This window comes from Cotesia glomerata, linkage group LG2 (genome assembly GCF_020080835.1).
Source record: "Cotesia glomerata isolate CgM1 linkage group LG2, MPM_Cglom_v2.3, whole genome shotgun sequence".
NCBI lineage: Eukaryota > Metazoa > Arthropoda > Insecta > Hymenoptera > Braconidae > Cotesia > Cotesia glomerata.
This window is the reverse complement of record NC_058159.1, coordinates 18325663-18347417: the sequence shown is the minus strand read 5'-3', so window position 1 is coordinate 18347417 and position 21755 is coordinate 18325663. Positions and strand designations below refer to the sequence as shown.

General features: G+C 44.5%; 1 protein-coding gene across 3 annotated transcripts in view; it reads left to right on the top strand.

The window, feature by feature from the left end:
* LOC123260200 (single-minded homolog 2-like) overlaps positions 1-21332 on the top strand; it is a gene marked incomplete in the record, with an annotated part of 186593 nt that extends 165261 nt beyond the window's left edge. For all 3 annotated transcript variants that reach the window (XM_044721205.1, XM_044721206.1, XM_044721207.1), the window contains 3 exon segments: positions 19253-19359; positions 19769-20269; positions 20340-21332. In XM_044721205.1, the coding sequence (XP_044577140.1) occupies positions 19253-19359; positions 19769-20269; positions 20340-21256 (1525 nt within the window).
* Between the last annotated feature and the right edge of the window lie 423 nt (positions 21333-21755).

The following is a 21755-nucleotide window of genomic DNA, read 5'->3' as shown; positions in this document are numbered from 1 at the left end:
TAGTAAGCGGTTCACTATTTAGGGCAGCTACTAGAGCACCTGGGTCAAAGGATTTCACCTTCCACCCAACGATGTCAAGTTTCTTAGCCGGTCTTCTAGGATTCTGGTCCTTTGATACTTCCCAGAGAATCGCATTGTGATCGCTGGCCGTGTAGATCTCCATCACCTTCCAGTCGTAGTTTCCTCTGATGAGGCTGCTGCTGACAAAAGTAAGATCCACAATAGAATTTGCGTCTCCTTTAGTGTACGTCGGCGCATCGCCGCTGTTTAACAATACTACATCTAACGTAGAAAAAGCTTCCAGTAGTTCGTTACCTCGAGCGTTGGTGTGTTTGCTGCCCCATTCCACTGCCCAGGCGTTGAAGTCTCCAGCTATTGCCACTGGGTAGTACTGCTTCGCGTCCTCCGTCAGTCGATCCAGAAAGTCCATGAATTCAACAATAGTGAGGCTAGGTGGTGTGTAGCAGCTGTATAAGCGGATGCCATCTACCGATGCTGCTACAAAGCCGGCGCTGCCATTGTTAACGACACTCTGGAAGGGGAGCTTGCGACAGGACCATATGACAGCTTTTTTGGTGCAGTCAGTTTCCCATGGTTGGCCGCCGAGGTGTTTATACGGTTCCGATATAAGCACAAGGTCAAGCTTCTGTTCACGTACTGTCTGCATGAGCAAATCATGTGCCGCTTCACAGTGATTGATGTTTAGCTGCAGTATTCTCATTTTCGTTTATCAGTTATCTTCTTGAGTGCCTCTTGGTATACTGGGCATCTGCTTGTGCCGGCATGATGGGCGTTATTCTCTGTACCGGATTGATCCGCACACAGTGCGCATTTAGCAGGCTTATTACATTCGGCGATTTTGTGTCCCTCTTCTCCACATTTAATGCAAAGTTTGGAGCGGTCGACTTTACTTGTGCACTGAACCGCACGGTGTCCAAAATGCCAGCATTTATAACATCGGACTGGTCTTAGTACTGTTCTAATACGACAATTGGTCCAGCCGATCCTAATCTTACCGTGTTCTCCTACCACTTTCTGCGCTACCGTTGCTGCCAGAGTCACCGACGCAATTTGTGTTCTGCTACGTAAGACCTTACGAATTTTAATGGCCTCTACTGTTATACCACAATCGTTTCCAGCTGCCTCTTGTAAAGCTGTTAGAATGTCATCTTTAGTTGTAGTATCGTCAATATCGCGAATTTCCAGGTCTTCTTCAGGTCCTGTACTAATGACATTTGCGTCCTCCTTAAGTATTCCCGCGATAGTCTTCTGCAGGTCTTTACCTCTATCACTACTGCCTTTCGACAGCATGATGAGAATGTTCCCTGTCGCGGTCCTGCGTATCTTCTCGACTGTGTTGCGGACCTGATCTGGGCGAACGTCCGCCTTGATCCGTGTAAGTATTTCAGAATACTTATCTTTGTTCGCTGGACGGATAATAAGTGCCTCCGGTCTCGTTGCTGTTCTTCTTGGCTTCTGGTTCGGCTTCGGTGGAGGCACCAGAGGTTTTTCTGGGGGCAGTTTCTTGCGCTCCTTCTTCTTGTCCTTTCTGGACTGCACCTTTTCCCAGCCTGGCTTCTTGTTCTGTTCACAAGAGTTTTGTGGAAGATCCTTAACCACTTCCTGCTTCTTGATGGAATGACCAGGTCCAACATCTTTCAGCTTCTTGGGAGTATGAAAAGCTCCGCCTTCGGGAGAACGAATTTTTCTTTTCAACTTCCTCAGGATGCGGCCGTCTTGGTCAAAGGATTCAGTCTCTGCCGTTGTGATAGTTTCACTTTCTTCTTCAGCGACTGATTCTCCGTCACCTTCGGCTCCAGTGTCCATCGCTTCTTCAACAACCACTTGACTGTTTCTCTCCGATGTAGCACAAGGGGTGCGGTGTAATGATGAGCGCCATTCTTCGTCCAGTTTCTTGAATCTTCCAAGAGCATTGACTACACCGGTTGTCTTGGTCTTTATCTCCTTGTGGATATTGACCTTAGTTTGGACAAACTCTTGCAGCTCAATGGTCAGCTTCTCAAGGCGCTCCAACGCTTGCGTTCTCTTCATGTCAGCGCTTGCTTCAATCGCTGCTTGTTGAGCATGAAGCCCGTTTCTATTCATGTTTGTTTCCTGTAACGTACTCATACTTTTTTGATTTACCAGCGCAGCGTACGGAGTGGAGCGGGTTGCCATAACTAGGAACGGGTGTACCCTCGGAGATAGTACTCCTACCCCAGTTTCCTGAGGCCTAGCCGACACTTAGCCAGTCCCGGAATACACGGACGGACTAGACTCGCTCGGAGCGGTGAAGATTCCGATCTCTAACACTCACTGCGTACTTCCTGATCAAGGCCCGAAGTGGCTGGCTCCTGATCCACTGCTGCAACTTTCACCTCGGCAGAGCAAGCTCACATCAGCCGTGGCCTGCATCGTCGGAAACTACGATACAGGTTCCGGACACTCCCAGTGAGTTACAGCAGGAACCAATCGTCTTGCTAGGTCAGTTAGTGTGACCAACCCATTAAAGGGGAGTTTTGTCCACGGGAGCTTATTTTGTTTGGTTATTTTGCTTGGCTCCTACCCGCTGTACCTCATCAACTAAGAGATTAAGTGTCATCCAAGGACAGCGAGCGTTCTCCCATCCGCTCGGGGAGACGCGCCCGGTAGCAGTATCTCTTCTGCCCCGAGTGTGTGTGTGTGTGTGTGTGTGTGTGTGTGTGTGTGTGTGTGTGTGTGTGTGTGCAAGTATGTGTGCAAGTATGTGTTTTTTTTTTTTTTTTTTATAGAGGAGGTCAAATACATTTACGTATACCAGGACAAGATGTTTGTCCTGGGTATGTCGGACTCGGAAGTCAATATTATTGACAACAATACCGACTAAACATCCTCCTCTCTCTTTTTCTCCATAGATGTTACGGGGAAGACTGGATCGGGACCGCGTTAGCATTACTTCAATCCAGTCCGTGTTGCGTCTCACGACGGTTGTTCCTAGTTACTAGTCTCTTTCTGCGATTTTTTCCTTTTAAAGACGCTGCGCATAGGCTGCGACAGCTGATCAGTTATCTTCTTTTTTGATCATGCAGGTTACTAAGCTCTCAGGGGAGAGCGTGGTGCCAATAATTTCATCAGTACTGCTTTTGTAGTCCTTCCACCGGTCATACTCAAAGAACGTGTGCTCGACGTTGTCAATTTTGTCTGGGCAGTATTTGCACGTTGGTGTGCTGTGCAGTCCCATCTCAAAAAGATAGGCATTGAACTGCCCATGTCCCGTCAATAGCTGGGTCAAGAAAAAGTCCGTTTCTTCGTATTCCCGAGAAAGCCAGACGTTGATGTTTGGGATCAGGCGTGCTGTCCATCTGACCGTCGCTCCCGATGTCCATCGGTCCTGCCACTCTTGTTGCGTTTCCGCCTTTATCCTCGTTCTTGCGTCTTTCATGTTTTCGTCACTGTTTTTAGCGTCATAGAGTGTCGCTCTCTCAAACGCGAGTAGGTCGATGGGTGCAGCTCCCGCAATGACCAATATAGCCACCTCGGAAACCGTTCGATAGGCGCAGGCAACCCTGAGAGCGCCTCGCCGCTGCACTGCCGCTATTTTTCGTCGGTAGGTCGTCTGTTTCAATACGTCTGCTCATATTTCTGCTCCATAAAGCAGTACCGAGTGGACTATTTCTAGAAGAACTCTTCTCTTTTTAGTTCTTGGTCCCATAGTGTTGGTCATGATTCTCGCTAGGCTAGACACCGTCTTGCTGGCTTTCTTGAATGCACTGTCAAGGTGTTCGCGGAAAGATAGTTTCTCGTCTATCATTACCCCTAAATAGTGCAGGGCCCTTGTTGACGTCAGTGTTGTTCCTTCCATGTCCTCAGCAAATGGTTTTGGGAACCATTTTTGACGGATCAGAACAACCATCTCGGTTTTATGCTTGGCGAGTTTCAGGTAGTGTTTATCAAGCCAGGTCTCGACGGCGTCAATGGTTTCCCGGACCAGTAATTCGGCCTCTTCTACGCTGTCCACTACTATCGTGGCCGCAACGTCGTCTGCAAAGCCCGTTAGCTCTACTTGCTTTGGTAATGAGATTTCAAGAAGCTCATCGTAGTCCGCATTCCATAGATCGGGCCCCATTATTGAGCCTTGTGGTACGCCAGCCGTTATGGCGCATTCTTGTGAGCCTTCCGTAGTTTCCGCTATTAGCTTTCTTTCGTCCAGGTAGTTGTCGACTAGTGCCAGATTCTCTGGCTTCGCGTCAAACTTGTAACGGGGTGGTTAGCCCTGTCCAATTGGTCACCCCTTTCCTTTCTGGAAAAGGCGCCACTGGGATTTTATACTCGGTGTCCCAGAAACCGGGGAGCATGAGAAGGAAAGATCAGGTCGTGAGAAGTTGAGAAAGGCTGTAAAATTAATGCTGAGAAACAATTATTAACAATTAACAATTCAATTATTTATTCAATATAAACAATTTAAAACTAAAAAAATTTCTTAACAATATTGCCCTTAAAATTAATCTAACAATCACTTAATTGTGAGAACCTCTCACCTACGCAGGCACTTGCCAAAACTTACAACTAAATATCATTAAATTCTTTTAAACATAGATCATTACGCATCTATCTTCTTAATTTCTTAACTCAATTTTAGACCATTACGCATCTATCTTCTTAATTTCTCAACTCACTTTTAGACCATTACGCATCTATCTTCAATTTCCTAATTCAATCATAGACCATTACGCATCTAGATTCTTAATTTCTTAAACCCTCGTCCAACTGACGGAATAACAAACAACATAATTTACCCAATAAAAATTTCTTAATTATTCAATTATCTGAACTAATTTCACATAAACAACCTCGTCTACCTGACGGAATATCATATAATACCATAATAACCTAACTTCCATATAAAATCGTCCACCGACGCTAACTTAATTCTATAGAATTCTCTACTTTATTCATACATCTTAATTACATCTAACAATTACTTAACACAAAATTCCGACCTTCGATTTTAATTCATTAAATTCATTAATACATCTTCTTAACTAAATTCATTTCCAACTTACTTAACCAAATTTTCTACTAAAGTTATCAATCAATTTATTCTACTAAACCCACTGATTTATTTCATTTCTTGATCTCCACTAAATAATCTTTAACAAAGTTCACTACATAATTTTCTTAACAAGTTCGGTAATCATTTTCTAAATTCACTAAATTTCTCAATAAATACATTCTCTAAATTAACTAAATTAATTAAATTTAGCCCACCAGCCTAAATTTAATTTAACACAATTTCTTAAATCCAACTACTGTAATTCTAAAGCATCTCAACAAAATTTACAACCGTATAACATTATAGAATGACCTTCACTAACTTAATTTCGCATTTTCATTTCTTATTCAAACTTTGTCTTGAAAATTCTTAACTAAAATTAATTTATTATAGCCAACAGGCCTATAATAAATTACTAATAAATTCTCTACCAATAAATTAACAATTAATCAATTAAATTTAATTTTCAATATAAAAGTTCAGCGACAAAACTAACTACTTGACCTTGACAATAAAAACTAAAGTACGAATTCGCTAATATAAAAATGACCGCTCGAGAAATTAAATTTAATTATTTCAGCCTCTTAATTAAATCAATAATCAAATCTGGTCTACAATAATCGAAAATACCTGGAGACTTAATTATTGTTTTATTCAACGACGACTGATACTCCGGTCCAACTTGGCGGGCTTAGATGCTTGGCGTCTTGTCGTCTCGAACCAGGGTGCGGCAGGGTTGTCCAATTCCAAAAATGCCCCGATAACTTCCTCTGCAGTTGCTCTTTATTCTCGACGTCCAAATTTGCACTCTATTGACTCAAACTGATCTCAACGAGGTCACTGATTCACAAGGGCTAAAGGCCACTGGCTTCCAGAAGGGAAAAAGCCTCGATGTCCCTCCTGTCGGCTCTTTTATAACCCTCCAACTCCGGCTCTCGAACTTTCCTATTGTTATGCCCCGCTTTACTTTACGGGGACAGTAGTGGGGACTTTCGATTAGCACGCCCGGTGACAAGTCGAAACTACTTGTCAAAAATCGAAAGGTAAGGGAAAGCCCTGACCTACCGTGCGTTAATTAAGTGGTCGATAATGACCCCGGGAAGTTCGATTTTCCCTGTTACACTCCCCCCTGCCAGACTGTCACCCGGGCGTTTACAACAAAAAGGCCTGACACCCCTTAAGGTGGATGAGGTGCGGCCAGATTCAAGGTTTTTCTACCGTCCAACCAGCTTTCAATGAAACCGCTCCTGCGGCTCATCCATGGTTTTTCTAAATGCACTTGGAGCTCTAACCAATCTATAACGCATTCGAAATCACTCGAACAGCCTTTCTCAACTTCTCACGACCCGATCTTTCCTTCTCATGCTCCCCGGTTTCTGGGACACCGAGTATAAAATCCCAGTGGCGCCTTTTTCAAAGAGGAAAGGGGTGACCAATTGGACAGGGCTAACCACCCCGTTACAAACTTGTGCTCCAGAGCATCTAAAATGTCTCTCCAATTGAATCTCCAAGTATGTGTATGTGTGTGTGTGTGTGTATATGTGCAAGTATGTGTGTTTTTTTTTAGCTTAGGGGGGGGGGAATCCCTTTTACGGATTCCAGGCATAGCTGTTCGGCCTGGATATGTGGCGACTCGACGCAGCGTCATACTAAAACTTGACGCTAACGCCCCTACCCACTAAACCCTAAACCCCTTTCTTCTTTCCTCTAATCCCTCATGGAAACCGCCGTCAGGCATTACTTCGTGAGGGGAGGATCTAGCTACTGCTATTCCTTCTGGTGGCTAAGGTGTTAATTTTCCTTCCTTCTAGTTTCTGTCATTTGCCCTTTTTCTTTCAATGGAACGCAGCTCTGTAAGCACTTCGGTGGTAAACGTGCTTGTGGCGTTCCAGGCAGCTTCGGATGACAGCATTTCTTCTACTATTGACTCAGGTGTGATTTTCTTGTTCAGGATCTTCTCTAACTCATCACGCTGTGGGTTAAAACAAGGGCACTCAAAGAAAACGTGCTCCGCATTTTCAGCAACTCTTGGGCAAGACACACACTCTGGGGAATTATCGTGCTTAAAGCGATGAAGGTACTCCTGGAAACAGCCGTGTCCTGACAACATCTGGGTCAGATAGTAGTTGGCCTCGCCGTGATTCCGGTTAAGCCAAACGTCAATCCTTGGTATAAGTCAATGAGTCCATCTTCCCTTCTCCGCAGCATCCCATAGTTGTTGCCATCTTGCTATACTATGTTGTCGCTCTTCAGTTCTCAGTTCTTCAGCGCTCAGTGTAGATGACCTCTTTCGGTGGTATAGGTTCCGTCTTTCCTCAGCTAGGACTCTAAGAGGCAGAGTTCCAGAAATGACGCACACTGCCTCCTCGGATATTGTGCGGAAAGTGCTTGCAACTCTCAGTGCACTTAATCGGTAGACCGGTCCGGCTTTCCTCCATGATTCTTGGGTCTTCAGCGCGTCTGCCCAAACAGATATTCCATATGTGAGCACTGATGTGACTACTGCCGACAGAAATAGTCTCCTGCTCTGCTTCGGGCCTCCAACATTCGGCATCAGTCTTGATAGACTAGTTACCACCGCTGATGCTTTAGCACTTACGTGTTCGACCTGTTGCTTAAAGTTCAGTCGGACATGCAGCGTGACCCCCAGATATCGGATAAATGGTTGCGATGCGATCTCCTGCTCGCCGACATTCAGCTTGATGTTTTCTACGATCTTTCTGCTGGTGATGAGCACAGCTTTAGTTTTGTGCTTGGCTAACTCCAACTTCATCATCTCCATCCATAGGTTAATCCGGCTAAATGTGATATCGAAAGCCAGATTGATCTCTTCCAAGTGTTTCGCGACAATCACTACCGCTACATCATCGGCATATGCAACAAGTTTCACCTCTGATGGTAATGCAACTCTCAGGAGACCATTGCAAGTATGTGTGTGTGTGCGCGCGCGCGTGTGTGTGTGGGTGTGTGTGTGTGTGTGTGTGTGTGTGTGTGTGTGTGTGCACGTATGTATGTGTATGCTTTTTTTTTCAGAGGGGGGAATCCTTCTTGCGGATTCCAGGCATAGCTGTTTCGCCTGGATATGTGACTCGACGCAGCGTCATACTAAAACTCGACGCTAACGCCCCTACTCACTAAACCCTAAACCCCTTTTCTTCTTTCCTCTAATCCCTCATGGGAACCGCCGTCAGGCATTACTTCGTAAGGGGAGGAACTAGCTACTGCTCTTCCTTCTAGTGGCTAAGGTGTTAACTACCTTCCTTCTATCTTCTGATATTTGCTCTTCTTTCGGTGGAACGCAAGTCTTTGAGGACTTCTGTTGCAAACGTGTTGGTAGCGTTCCAGGCAGCTTCTGATGACAACATTGCTTCCACGAGTGAATCTGGTTGCATTCTCTGGTTCAGGATACTCTTCAACTCTTTACGCTGTGGATCGAAACGAGGACATACAAAGAAGACGTACTCCGCATCTTCAGCAACTCCTGGGCAGGACCGGCACTCCGAAGAGTCATCGTGATTAAAGCGGTGTAGATACTCTCGAAAACACCCGTGTCCTGACAACATCTGCGTAAGATAGTAATTGACATCACTGTGATTCCGGTTAAGCCAAATGTCGATCCGAGGTATGAGGCGGTGCGTCCACCTAACCTTCTCTGCAGCATCTCATTGTAGTTGCCATCGGCCTATGCTGTTGTGCCGTTTTTCAATTCTAAGTTCTTCAGGGCTCAGTGCAGTTGACCTTTTTCGTTGGTAAAGGGCTCGTCTTTCCTCTGCTAGAACTCTAAAAGGTAGGGTTCCGGCAATGACGCACATTGCTTCTTCTGATATAGTGCGGAAGGCACTAGCTACTCGTAGGGCACTCAGTCGATATACTGGTCCAGCTTTTCTCCATGGTTTCTAGGTTTCCAGTGCATCAGCCCAAATGGATATTCCGTAAGTGAGCACTGATGTGACTACTGATGTCAATAGTAGCCTCCTGCACTGCATTGGACCTCCGATGTTAGGCATCGGCCGTGCGAGACTAGCCCTCACTACTGACGCTTTGGCACTGACGTGTTCCACCTGCTGCTTGAATTTGAGTCGGGCATCCAGCATCACTCCCAGATAACGGATAAATGGTTGTGATGTGATTTCTTGCTCTCCGACTCTCAACTTGATAGTTTCTACCGTTTTTCTACTGGTGATGAGCACTGCTTCGGTTTTATGCTTGGCTAGTAGCAAATTCACCATGTCCATCCACAAATTGACTCGTCTGAATGTAATATCAAATGTCATTTCTATCTCTTCGAGGTGCTTTGCGACGATCACGACAGCTACGTCATCCGTATATGTTACAAGTTTGACTCCCGCAGGCAATGCTATTCTCAGAAGGCCATCATACATGATGTTCCATAGCAGAGGACCTAAAACTGATCCCTGTGGCACTCCTCCGGTGATTTCGTACTCTTCCGTACCGTTCTTCGTGTCATATTTCAGAACCCTATTCGTGAAGTAGCTCGCTACCATTCTGCGAAGGTACCCTGGTACGTTTTTTTCTTCTAACGCAGTCCCAGTTAGCGGAGTTGAAGGAATTCTTGATGTCTAAAGCAGCCACCAAGCAGTATTTCTTCTTTCCACCCTTCCATCTCGTTCCTGCGATTGCATCCTTGGCTGTATCAACAACCAATTTGATCGCATCCAGAGTTGACCGTCCTTTTCGGAAACCAAACTGGTTCTTTGCCAGGAGTGGATCGACTACAGCCTCTATACTCTGGTGAATTATGCGCTCGAATATCTTGCCAGCCGTGTCTAACATGCAGAGTGGTCGGTAGGATGACGGTTCTTCCGGCGGCTTTTTCCCCTTCGGAAGTAGCACTAGGTGATGGCATTGGCTGGCATTTTAGGTGGGTCATAACCACCTTACACGGTCTGCCTCACGGATCTTTCTCTACTTCTGCGACCAGTTCCTTCCAGCAGCGTCTCTTGCTTTCTTTGATGGCTCTGTTTAGTTCTCGACGGGCCTTTTTATACTCTGCTAACAGCTTTGCGAAGTTAGGTCGTCTGTAGCCACGCTGAGACTTTCTTCTTTTGTTAAGACATTCTGAACGTAGAATGCTAATGTGCCACGTTCCCGAGACATACTGGCGTCGCAAGCCTGGGTGACTCTTCTCATTAGGTCCTTGGTCTTTACTTCAGCAGTTTCTACGATGATCGGATCGCACTCTAGGGCTACTACTAAAGCAGTGAGGTCGAGAGATTTAACTTCCCACCCAACCGCGATGGCGTTCATGTTGACTCTTGTTAGATTCTGGCCAGTTGATATTTCCCATAGTATCGCACTATGGTCACTGGCTGTGTAGATGTTCAATACTTTCCAAGAAAAACCTCTTCGAGCTGAGCAACTGCTGACAAATGTAAGGTCAACAATTGAGTTTGCCTCTCCCTTAGTATACGTTGGCGTGTCACTGGTGTTAAAAAGGATCACGTCCAGTGTGGCTATTGCCTCGAGAAGTGCTTTTTCACGTGTATTAGTGAACTTGCTACCCCAGTCTGCTGCCCAGGAATTGAAGTCACCAGATATTGCCACGGGAAAGTGTTTTCTTGCGTCCTCAGTTAGCCGATCAAGGAAGTCTTCAAACTGTTCAGTAGAGAGACTAGGTGGTGCATAGCAACTGTAGAAGCGGAGGCCATCTACCCATGCTCCTACGAAGCCGGCTTCTTTATTGTTGACTGTTCTCTGAAAAGGACATTTACCGCAGGACCAGATGACGGCTTTGTTAGTGCTGCCGGATTCCCAGGGTTGGTTACTCAGGTGTCTTTAAGACTCAATTATAAGTGCTACGTCTGCCTCTAATTCGCGCACAGTTTGCATGAGCAGGTCATGCGCAGCCTCACAATGATTGAGGTTGACCTGCAATATCTTCATGTTCTTGGCTTCGTTATCTTCTGGAGCGCTTCTTGGAAGACGGGGCATCTGTTCGTGCGTGCATGGTGAGCCGCCTTTTCTACGCCGTGCTGTTCAACGCACAGTGCACATTTAGCTGGATTTTTACAATCAGCAATTTTGTGTCCTTCTTTTCCGCACCTTATGCAGTGCTTAGACAGGTCGACTTCGCTTTTGCACTGGGATCCGAAGTGCCCAAATTGCCAGCATTTGAAGCATTGTATGGGTCTCGTCGTTGCTCTCATTCGGCAATTGACCCAGCCGATCCTTATTTTGCAGTTTCCCTCCAGTAAATTTTGTGCTGCAGCTGCTGGTAGTAACACTGTGGCTGTCTGCGTTCCTCTAAAGGCTTAACGGAACTTGATTGCCTCTAGTGGGATTTCACAACTTTCTCCAGCTTCCCTTTTTAGAGCGATCTGAATATGCTCTTTCGTCGTGTTGTCATCAAAATCTCGGATCTCGATGGTCTCCTGTAGTCCTTTGCAGATCACTTTGGCCTCCTCCTTAAGGATTTCTGCGATCGTCTTTTGGAGGGCTTGGCCTTTGTCAGTGCTCTTCCTCGAAATCGTAATCAACAAGTCGCCACTTCTGGTCTTGTTGATCTTATCTACCGTTGAACGAACCTGCTCATCTAGGACGTTCTGCTTTATGCGACGCAGAATCTCGGCATACTTTGTTTTCTCGGCCGGGCGGATGATCAGTGCGTCGGGTCTGATCCATTCGCGTGGTTTTTTCCGCTTAGGCTCTGGCCTTGGCTCCTTCGGCGGCTGCTTTGAGAGTTGCTCTTTAGCTAGCTTCCTCATCTTCTTCTTGGACTGTACTTTTTCCCAATCAGTCGCCTTCTTAGGTTCGTCGCCCTGCCCTGCCAATCGTTGGGGAGGGCTTTTTTTCAAGTCCTTCTTCTTTGTGACTTTGTCCGTTAGCTCTGGCGAATTTCGGTCCTTTCTCTTTCCAGGCCTTGTGTCAGTTTCACCCTTATCCTCAGCAGTAGATTCGCCGTCACCGTCAGCTCCAGTGTCCATTGCTTCTCCGAGCAAGGCCTCGTGACGTTGTAAAATTATTTGGCAACGCAGGTAAGCTCAAAGATTCGGGGACTAGATTAGACAGACGTACGAACGCGACTCTTGTAGGGGGGATAACTGTTATGGCTCAAACAGGTCTTACGGCTGTACCTCCCCGCATGGGTCCCGCTGGTAACTGGTCGGGTTGTCATTGTATTACCGATCAGGCTAACGCAGTCGTTGAATGGGTTGGTACAGTTAACTGAGTACGAGGGAGGATTGACATTAAATTCAACTCAATTTACATCTGTCCTATGATAGCGTAAATGCTTGAGGGCAGGGTTTTTCCTTGCCAGCAAACTTGGCTGTATATTTCCTATGTGAGTGTAGAACAGATATACGTGCGTGTAAAGCTCTTTCGAGCCCAGGAAACGACTTCTTCGGAGGTAAGCGAAAGCCTCACCATATATTCTTCTGTCCATTGCTTCTTCCTTCTCAACTTCAGTTTAAATGCGTCGTCGTGATGACTGCCATTCCTCGTCCAGTTTCTTGAATCTTCCAAGAGCATTGACTACACCGGTTGTCTTGGTCTTTATCTCCTTGTGGATATTGACCTTAGTTTGGACAAACGCTTGCAGCTCAATGGTCAGCTTTTCAAGGCACTCTAGCGCTTGCGTTCTCTTCATTTCAGCGCTTGCTTCAATCGCTGCTTGTTGGGCATGAAGCCCAACAAGCAGCGATTTCACTCTTGTTTGTTTTCTGTAAATTATTCATACTTTTTGATTTACCAGCGCATCGTACGGAGTGGAGCGGTTGTCATAACTAGGAACGGGTGTACCCTCGGAGATAGTACTCCTACCCCAGTTCCCTGAGCCAGTACCGGAATACACGGACGGACTAGACTCGCTCGGGGCGGTGAAGATTCCGATCTCTAACACTCACTGCGTACTTCCTGATCAAGGCCCGAAGTGGCTGGCTCCTGATCCGCTACTGCAACTTACACCTCGGCAGAGCAAGCTCACATCAGCCGTAACCCGCATCGTCGGAAATAATGGACACGGGTTCCGGACACTCCCAGTAAATTACAGCAGGAAACGATCGTCTTGCTAGGTCAGTTGGTGTGACCAACCCACTAATGGGGAGAGTTTTGTCCACGGGAGCGTATTTTATTTGGCTCCTACCCTCTGTACCTCATCAACTAAGAGACCTAGTGTCATCCAAGGACAGCAAGCGTTCTCCCATCCGCTACGGGGCGACGCCCCTGGTAGCAGTTTCTCCTCTGCCGCAGGGTGTGTGTGTGTGTGTGTTTTTTTTTTTCCCCCCTGAGGGGGGGGGAATCCTTTTTACGGATTCTAGGCATAGTTGTTTGGCCTGGATATGTGGCGACTCGACGCAGCGTCATACTAAAACTCGACACTAACGCCCCTACCCACTAAACCCTAAACCCCTTTTCCTTCTTTCCTCTAATCCCTCATGGAAACCGCCGTCAGGCATTACTTCGTGAAGGGAGGATCTAGCTACTGCTCTTCCTTCTGGTGGCTAAGGTGTTAACTACCTTCCTTCTATCTTCTGCTATTTGCTCTTCTTCTTTCGGTGGAACGCAAGTCTTTAAGGACTTCTGTTGCAAACGTGTTGGTAGCGTTCCAGGCAGCTTCTGATGACAACATTGCTTCCACTAGTGAATCTGGTTGCATTCTCTGGTTCAGGATCCTCTCCAGTTCTTCACGCTGTAGAAAAGCGGTGTAGATACTCTCGAAAACACCCATGTCCCGACAACATCTGCGTAAGATAGTAATTGACCTCACCGTGATTCCGGTTAAGCGAAATGTCGATCCGAGGTATGAGACGGTGCGTCCACCTACCCTTCTCTGCAGCATCCCATTGTAGTTGCCATCGGCCTATGCTCTTCTGCCGTTCTTCAATTCTAAGTTCTTCAGGGATTAGTGCAGTTGACCTTTTTCGTTGGTAAAGGGCCCGTCTTTCCTCTGCTAGAACTCTAAGAGGTAGGGTTCCAGCAATGACGCACACTGCTTCTTCTGATATAGTGCAGAAGGCACTAGCTACTCGTAGGGCACTCAGTCGATATACTGGTCAAGCCTTTCTCCATGATTCTTGTGTCTTTAATGCGTCGGCCCAAATGGATATTCCGTAAGTGAGCACCGATATGACTACTGATGACAATAATAGCCTCCTGCTCTGTTTTGGGCCTCCGACATTCGGCATCAGTCGTGCGAGACTAGCCCTCACTACTGACGCTTTAGGACTGACATGTTCCACTTGCTGCTTGAAGTTGAGTCGGGCATCAAGCATCACTCCCAAATATCGGATATAAGGTTGTGATGTGATTTCTTGTTCGCCGACTTTCAGCTTAATGGTCTCTACCACTTTTCTGCTGGTAATAAGTACTGCCTCAGTCTTGTGTTGCGCCAGTTGCAGGTTCACTGCGTCCATCCACCGGTTAACGTGCTCAAAAGTGAGATCGAACATATGATTTATCTCGTCAAGGTGTTTGGCAACGATCACTACGGCTACGTCATCTGCATATGCTACGAGTTTGACGTTTCTTGGCAGAGTTAGTCTTAATAGACCGTCATACATAATATTCCACAGGAGCGGGCCTAGAACTGAACCTTGTGGTACCCCTCCAGTAATATCATACTTCTTCGGACCGTTCTTCGTGTCATACTTCAGGACCCTGTTTTCAAAGTAGCTTGCTACGATCTTAAGCAGGTATTCTGGTACATTCTTCTCTTGGAGGGCCTGCATGATGCATTTCCAATTGGCGGAGTTGAAGGCGTTTCTGATGTCTAGTGTCGCCACCAGGCAATACTTCTTCGTTCCACCTTTCCATCTGGTTCCTGCGATTGCTTCCTTGGCCGTATCAACAACCTGTTTGATTGCGTTCAGGGTTGATCGTCCTTTCCGGAATCCATACTGATTGTCTGCCAGGAGTGGGTCGACTACTGCTTCAATTCTCTGGTGAATTATGCGCTCAAATATCTTACCCGCCGTATCTAGCATGCAAAGTGGTCGGTAAGATGACGGTTCTTCTGGTGGTTTCTTTCCTTTAGGTAACAGTACCAATCGTTGCTGTTTCCACTTACGAGGAAAAGTCCCCTCCTTGAGGCATGCATTATAAGCGTCGAGGAATAATGTTGGAGCTGCCTTTATGATGGTTTTCAAGGCTATATTAGGGATTCCGTCCAATCCCGGCGCTTTATTATTCCCTACACGGTTACAGGCTTCCAGCAGTTCTTCTTCAGTGACAGGTGGAATGTCGTCCAGTTCGCCTGGCGCCAACTGGTAATCGAAGTTGCGTTGCTGTGGGAACAGTGCAGTGACAATTTTCTGAAGAAGTTGTGGACACGTAGGTGATGGCATTTGTTGTTTTTTCAGGTGGATCATAACCACCTTATAAGGCCTACCCCACACGCCTTTATCCACCTCGTATATAAGCTCTTTCCAGCATCTCCTTTTGCTCTCTTTGATGGCTTTATTCAGTTCACGACGCGCCTTTTTGTACTCTGCGATCAGCTCCACTGAGTTGAGCCGTTGATAGCCGCGCTGGGAGATTCTTCTCTTTCTATGACACTCTTTACGGAGGACGCTGATGTGGTCGTTCCACCAATGCACCGAAGGTCTCGAATTTATGCCACGTTTACGAGGCATACTGGCATCACAAGCATGTGTTACTCTTCTCATCAGGTCCTTAGTATGTTGTTCTGCACATCCAGTGTTGATCGGATCACCATCGAGGGTTATTAGCAATGCTTCTGGGTTAAAAGATTTCACCTTCCAACCAACGATGTTAGACTGCTTGATTGGTCTCTTGAGGTTCTGGTCGTTTGATATTTCCCAGAATATCGCATAATGGTCGCTGGAAGTGTAGATGTCCAACACTTTCCAGTTGTAGTCACCTCTAGCAAGGCTATTACTGACAAAAGTGAGGTCTACAATTGAGCTTGCGTCACCTTTGGTGTAGGTCGGCGTATCACCACTGTTGAGCGAAACTACATCTAGTGTAGTAAAGGCCTCTAGTAGTGCTTTCCCTCGTGCGTTGGTATGTTTGCTGCCCCAGTCAACTGCCCAGGAGTTGAAGTCCCCGGCTATCGCTACTGGATGGTATTGCTTCGCATCTTCAGTTAGTCGATCCAAGAAATCAGTGAAGTCAACAATGGAGAGGCTAGGTGGTGCGTAGCAGCTATAGAAGCGGATGCCCTCTACTGATACTGCTACAAAGCCGGCATTGCTGTTGTCGACTGCATTTTGGAAAGGGAGCTTGCCACATGACCAGATGACAGCTTTGGATGTGCTATCAGCTTCCCAGGGTTGGGTACTCAGGTGTTTATATGGCTCTGCTATTAGTACCAAGTCAAGCTCTAATTCTCGCACAGTCTGCATGAGCAGGTCATGCGCGGCCTCACAATGATTGAGGTTAAGCTGTAATATCCTCATGTTTGCTTGCTTGTCAATCTCTGGAGTGCCTCTTTGTATACCGGGCACCTGTATGTGCCGGCGTGATGGGCAGCGTTCTCTGCGCTCTTATTTTCCGCGCATAATACACACTTCGCTGGGTTTTTACAGTCCGCAATCTTGTGTCCTTCTTGGCCGCATCTGATGCATAGCTTGGATCGATTTGTCTTGCTTCTGCACTGGGATCCGTGGTGCCTGAAATGCCAGCATTTGTAGCATTGGGTAGGTTTCCTCGTGGCTCTAATTCGGCAGTTGACCCAGCCAATTCGGATTTTAGCGCTTCCTTCTAATATCTTCTGAGCTGCTGCAGCCGGTAGTGTCACGATAGCGGTTTGGGTACCTCTGTAGGCTTTGCGGATCTTGATTGTCTCTGGTAGTATTTCGCAGAGCTCCTTGGTTACCGTATGCAGGGCAGCCTGAATACCCTCCTTTGTTGTGGTGACATCTAGGTCTCGAATCTCGATGTCTTCTTGTGGCCTTTTGCAGATCACTTTGGCCTCCTCCTTAAGAATGTTTGCGATGGTATGTTGCAGGCCTTGGCCTTTGTCCACGCACTTCCGCGAAATCGTAATCAGCAAGTCCCCGCTTCTGGTCTTGTTGATCTTGTTCACTGTTGTGCGAACTTGCTCATTAGGGACGTCCTTCTTTATGCGACGCAAAATCTCGGCGTACTTTGCTTTCTCGGCCGGGCGGATGATCAGTGCGTCGGGTCTGATCCATTTGAGCGGTTTTTTGCGCTTAGGCTCCGGCCTGGGCTTCTTTGGAGGCTCTTTTGGGAGCTGTTCTTTGGCTAGCCTCCGTTTCTCTTTCCTTGTGTGGACATCTTTCCAATCAGTCGCGTCTTTTTTTTCGGCGTTCTGCTTCATCACGTTTTTCGGAGGACTTGGTTTCAAGTCCTTTCTCTTCGTCAATCGCCCATCTATTCCATCTGGGAAGTTTCGGTCCTTCCTCTTGTTAGAGTTGTTGGAAGTATGACCTTCGTCTTTAGCATCAGATTCACCGTCAGCATCGCCTCCGGTGTCCATTAATTCTTCGATCTCCACAGCAAGTTGACTGCTCTTCTCCGGCGTAAACGAGGAGTGAGTCGTCGAGGTGACTGCTATTCTTCGTCCAGTTTTTTAAACCTTCGAAGGGCGTTAACTACCCCGGTTGCCTTGGTCTTTATCTCTTTATGGATATTGACCTTTGATTGGACAAACTCATGCAGTTCGCTGGTCAGCTTTTCGAGGCGTTCCAGCGCTTGCGTCCGCTTTATCTCAGCGCTTACGGTAATCGCTGCTTCTTGGGGGTGAGGCCCACTAATACTCCTGTCCTTTTCTTGATTTTTCGTTTCTTCCATGGTTTTGAGTGATACTCCAAAGCAAAAGGTCTTCTCCGAACGCGATGCCTCCGGAAGTGGAGGGGTGATCACTCTTACAGCTACCTCCATTGCTATAAGAGCTTTCGGTCATTGAAGCGGGAAATCTCAACCGCTTCGACCCTGCACCTGCTTCCTTCATCGGCTTCCTCTTGCTCCCGTGGGTGCGGCACGTAGATGCCGGGAGTTACCACGTACACCGCGCTATAAGGATCATTTCGCACATCTCTTTCGAGCAGCGTCACCTTATCCGCTTGCGTACGTGACCCTAGGTCAGATGGTGTGACCAACCCTTCCTGCCGAAAGGGGAGTTTTCGTTTTTTACCGCGAGAGCTATTTTATTTCGCTCTTACCCTCTGCTCCGAAGAACAGCGAGCTTTCTCCGACCCACAAGGATACACGGACGGTGGCTGTTACTCTTCAGCTCCGATGCCTGATTTGGTCCGCGAGGGCTATTTTATTTCGCCCCAATCCGCCGATCTTACGACCGGTTAGGACCCCCCTATCCGCCACCTGGGGACGCGCCCGGTGGGAGTTTGGCTTCTTCCGACGGGTGTGTGTGTGTGTGTGTGTGTGTGTGTGTGCAAGTATGTGTGTGTGTGTGTGTGTGTGTGTGTGTGTGTGTGTGTGTGTGTGTGTGTGTGTGTGTGTGTGTGTGTGTGTGTGTGTGTGTGTGTGTGTGTAAGAATGTGAATCGTTTATAACTTTTGAACGACTAAACCAATCGGAACATACTAAACGGCGTTCTGAAGAGTTTCCTCAAACTTAGATTTTATAAGAATTTGAATCGATTCGAACCCATAGATTTTGAGAATTTTCGAAAAATCTTAAAAAAACTAAGAAAAAAATTTTTTTTGAAAGTGGTTTTTTTGGAATAACTTTTTAACGGCTCTATCGGTCAACTCCAAAAACTTATCTGCCCTTAACCTTGAAAAACTACGTCGATTGCCTCTGGTTTGGTCAAAATCAGTTGATTCGTTCGAGAGATATCGTGAACGAAAAAAAACCGGAAAGTGTTTTTTCGAAATTACTCCAAAATTTGTGGTTCGATCAATTAAAACCTAAAAATTCTTTATAAGACTGATGGAACTTCGTCGAATGCCGCTAACCGCGTGAAAATCGGTTGATCATGCAAAAGTTATTGCGGTTTGAATATTCAAAAAATGTTGTTCTATGAAACTTCTATCAGATTTTTGAGCTCAAAGAGCTCGAAAGCATAGAAAAGCTATCCCTTTAAGCTCGAAGAGCTCAAAATAATACATAAATTGTATTTTTGAGCTCGGTGAGCTTAAAAATATCATTAGTGCTATTTTAAGCACCTAGGTATGGAATTAGCGAGAAGTTGCAGGAATGGCCTTCAAGGTCTGCCGTTTTTCTAATTTTTACAGTTCTTTTACTTTAGAATTTTTGACCATTTAGACATATCATCTATAATATAAGTATTTGTAACTGTTACTTCTTTTTCAGTGTCAGGGAACTTACCGGATATGATCCTCAAGACCTAATTGAAAAAACACTTTACCATTATGTTCATGGCTGCGATATTTGGCATTTACGCGAATCACATCAAGTATGTAAGTATTAAACCATTGAATCATTATTCATTATTTGAAGTATTAAACTTGTTTTAATAAATTTACCAATAATTACCAAAAATATATTTAATGTTAGTAATAAATTGTTGAGCTCAATTGAACCGTCAAAACTACCGAAGCAACGTTATCATAACAAAATATATTAACGCGAGATTGGAAAGTTTATGCTTACTGTATTTTCTTACATATTTTTATGAATATAGTGATATTCCACAGAGTCTGCTAAAGACTATTACTATAAATTTTACAACTTGATCAATTTATTTCAATTATACAAGCTTATCATTTTTACATTTAAAATTTTTGTAATTTTTTTACAATAATATTCTAGCACAATAGCACGTGGATAAATGTTTAATTTAGGATATTTTTTTTATTTTGTTCACAGTACTTATGAAAACCCAAGTAACGACGAAGTATTATCGGTTCTTAACAAAATATGGTGGGTGGATTTGGATGCAGTCATATGTAACAATTGTGAATAATTCACGAAGTTCTCGACCACAATGTATTGTATCAGTAAACTACGTTTTGTCTGATAAGGAAGCATCTCATTTAATTTTGAATTCAGATCAAAAAATGAATACTATTTCTGATAATCATGTGAATACTACCCACTCCTCAAGTAATGCGATCTCTCGTGAAGTAAATGACCATTGTAGTCCAAGTTCTTCATATTCACCTCGAACAAATGAAATTCAAGATGATTATGTTGACACAACTTATTCTATTTCTTCTGATTATATATCTACAACTCATATCAATCCTCCTCCTTATCAGCCATCAATTTATACACCACCAATATTATCTGTTGTAACTCCGCCAAACATCAATGCACATGAAGATTCATCCACTTACTGTCCTATAGATCTCTTCTATCAATATGTTGGTAAGAGTAATGTGTATTGAAAAATCACTAAAAGAAAATTATTATGACATGTTCTCTGATTTATTAACAGTAACTCCTGATTCATTATCGTCACCATCTTCGCAGCAGCAACACTTATTACTCCATTCTAATAATATTCAACAATCTCAACAAAATAAATTAGAGATCCAACAGAGAAGATCACTGTACTCCTCTGTATCGAATTCATCTACCAATTACAACAGGTCGGAATCCCATGTGTCTAATTCATCGACAAATCACGCTACATCATCATCGTATTCAATAACTAGTCATCAAGGACATATCACGACTCATAATGAACATCATGATCAACGTGAACAGCATAACTCTCCTCATCAACGACAACTACCTACTAATCAAAATTCTCATAATCAGCAAACTCAATCACTAACCAACGGATCTTTGAGAAACTATGGTGAAGCGGGGTGTAGTTCTTTCCAGAACTGTGCTTTTGGTGTTAATTCTTCAATTATGAATAGAACAATTTCGATAATTAACCATAAAAATTTACAATCTGTAACTGCAAGCCACAATATTGATGATTTATCTAGCCCAATTTATACCAGTGTTATAGTTGATCCTCATCGATACGCTCCTAAGAATGATCAAAATGCTGACGATTTAGATGAAAATCAACAAGCAGTAGTAGAGAAAAATAAAACACCACCGACTACAAATTTATCGCCAGAATTAACAGCACCGTCTCCAACTTCTACAATGTCAACATCACCAACAACAGAGAGTGAAAAAATATCATCTCTACCATCTGATGAAATGAAGTCATTAACTCTTTCAAGAAATGTTTCAAAAAGTAAGCAGCTAGTTAAAATGATAAGTAAATCACATTGCCCTCAAAATACAACGGATTTTTCTATGTATGATAAATATGACGATAAACAAGAAATTGTATATAACCGTTCAAATTTGACAAAGTATTCATTTATAACTGGATTTCCAAGATCGTAAGAATGTAACAATTAATTTTAAAGAAATTTAGTTACTTAAGTTAGTTATCGGTACAATAAATAAAATAAATTATGAATTACATTGTTTAATCCAAATCCAACGAAATAAATACAATAGAATACTAAATTGCTATAAAAATAGTATATTAAGTATATTAAGTATAAATAAAACGTCATTTTGTAGTATTATTGTCGTTATCCCGATTAATAATTTCTTGCAGTTCAAAATTTCTCGAATTGACTTTATTCTGTTTTATAATTCAAAAAGTATTCAAGGTGGCTGAAAATTATGTCCAAAAAGATTGAAAATCATTTACCCGGCTAAAAAAGAAATTATATAGGTCATTCTATGTCAAATCAACAAATAGTTGGAATCGACCCCTTTCGATTTGGACAAATTTTGGTCAGAAGTTTTCTTTTATCATATAACAAAGTTCTGCCGAAGGAAAAAAAATAAAAAAATTTTTTTCAGAAGATATGCAAATTCAAAATTTTGCAAT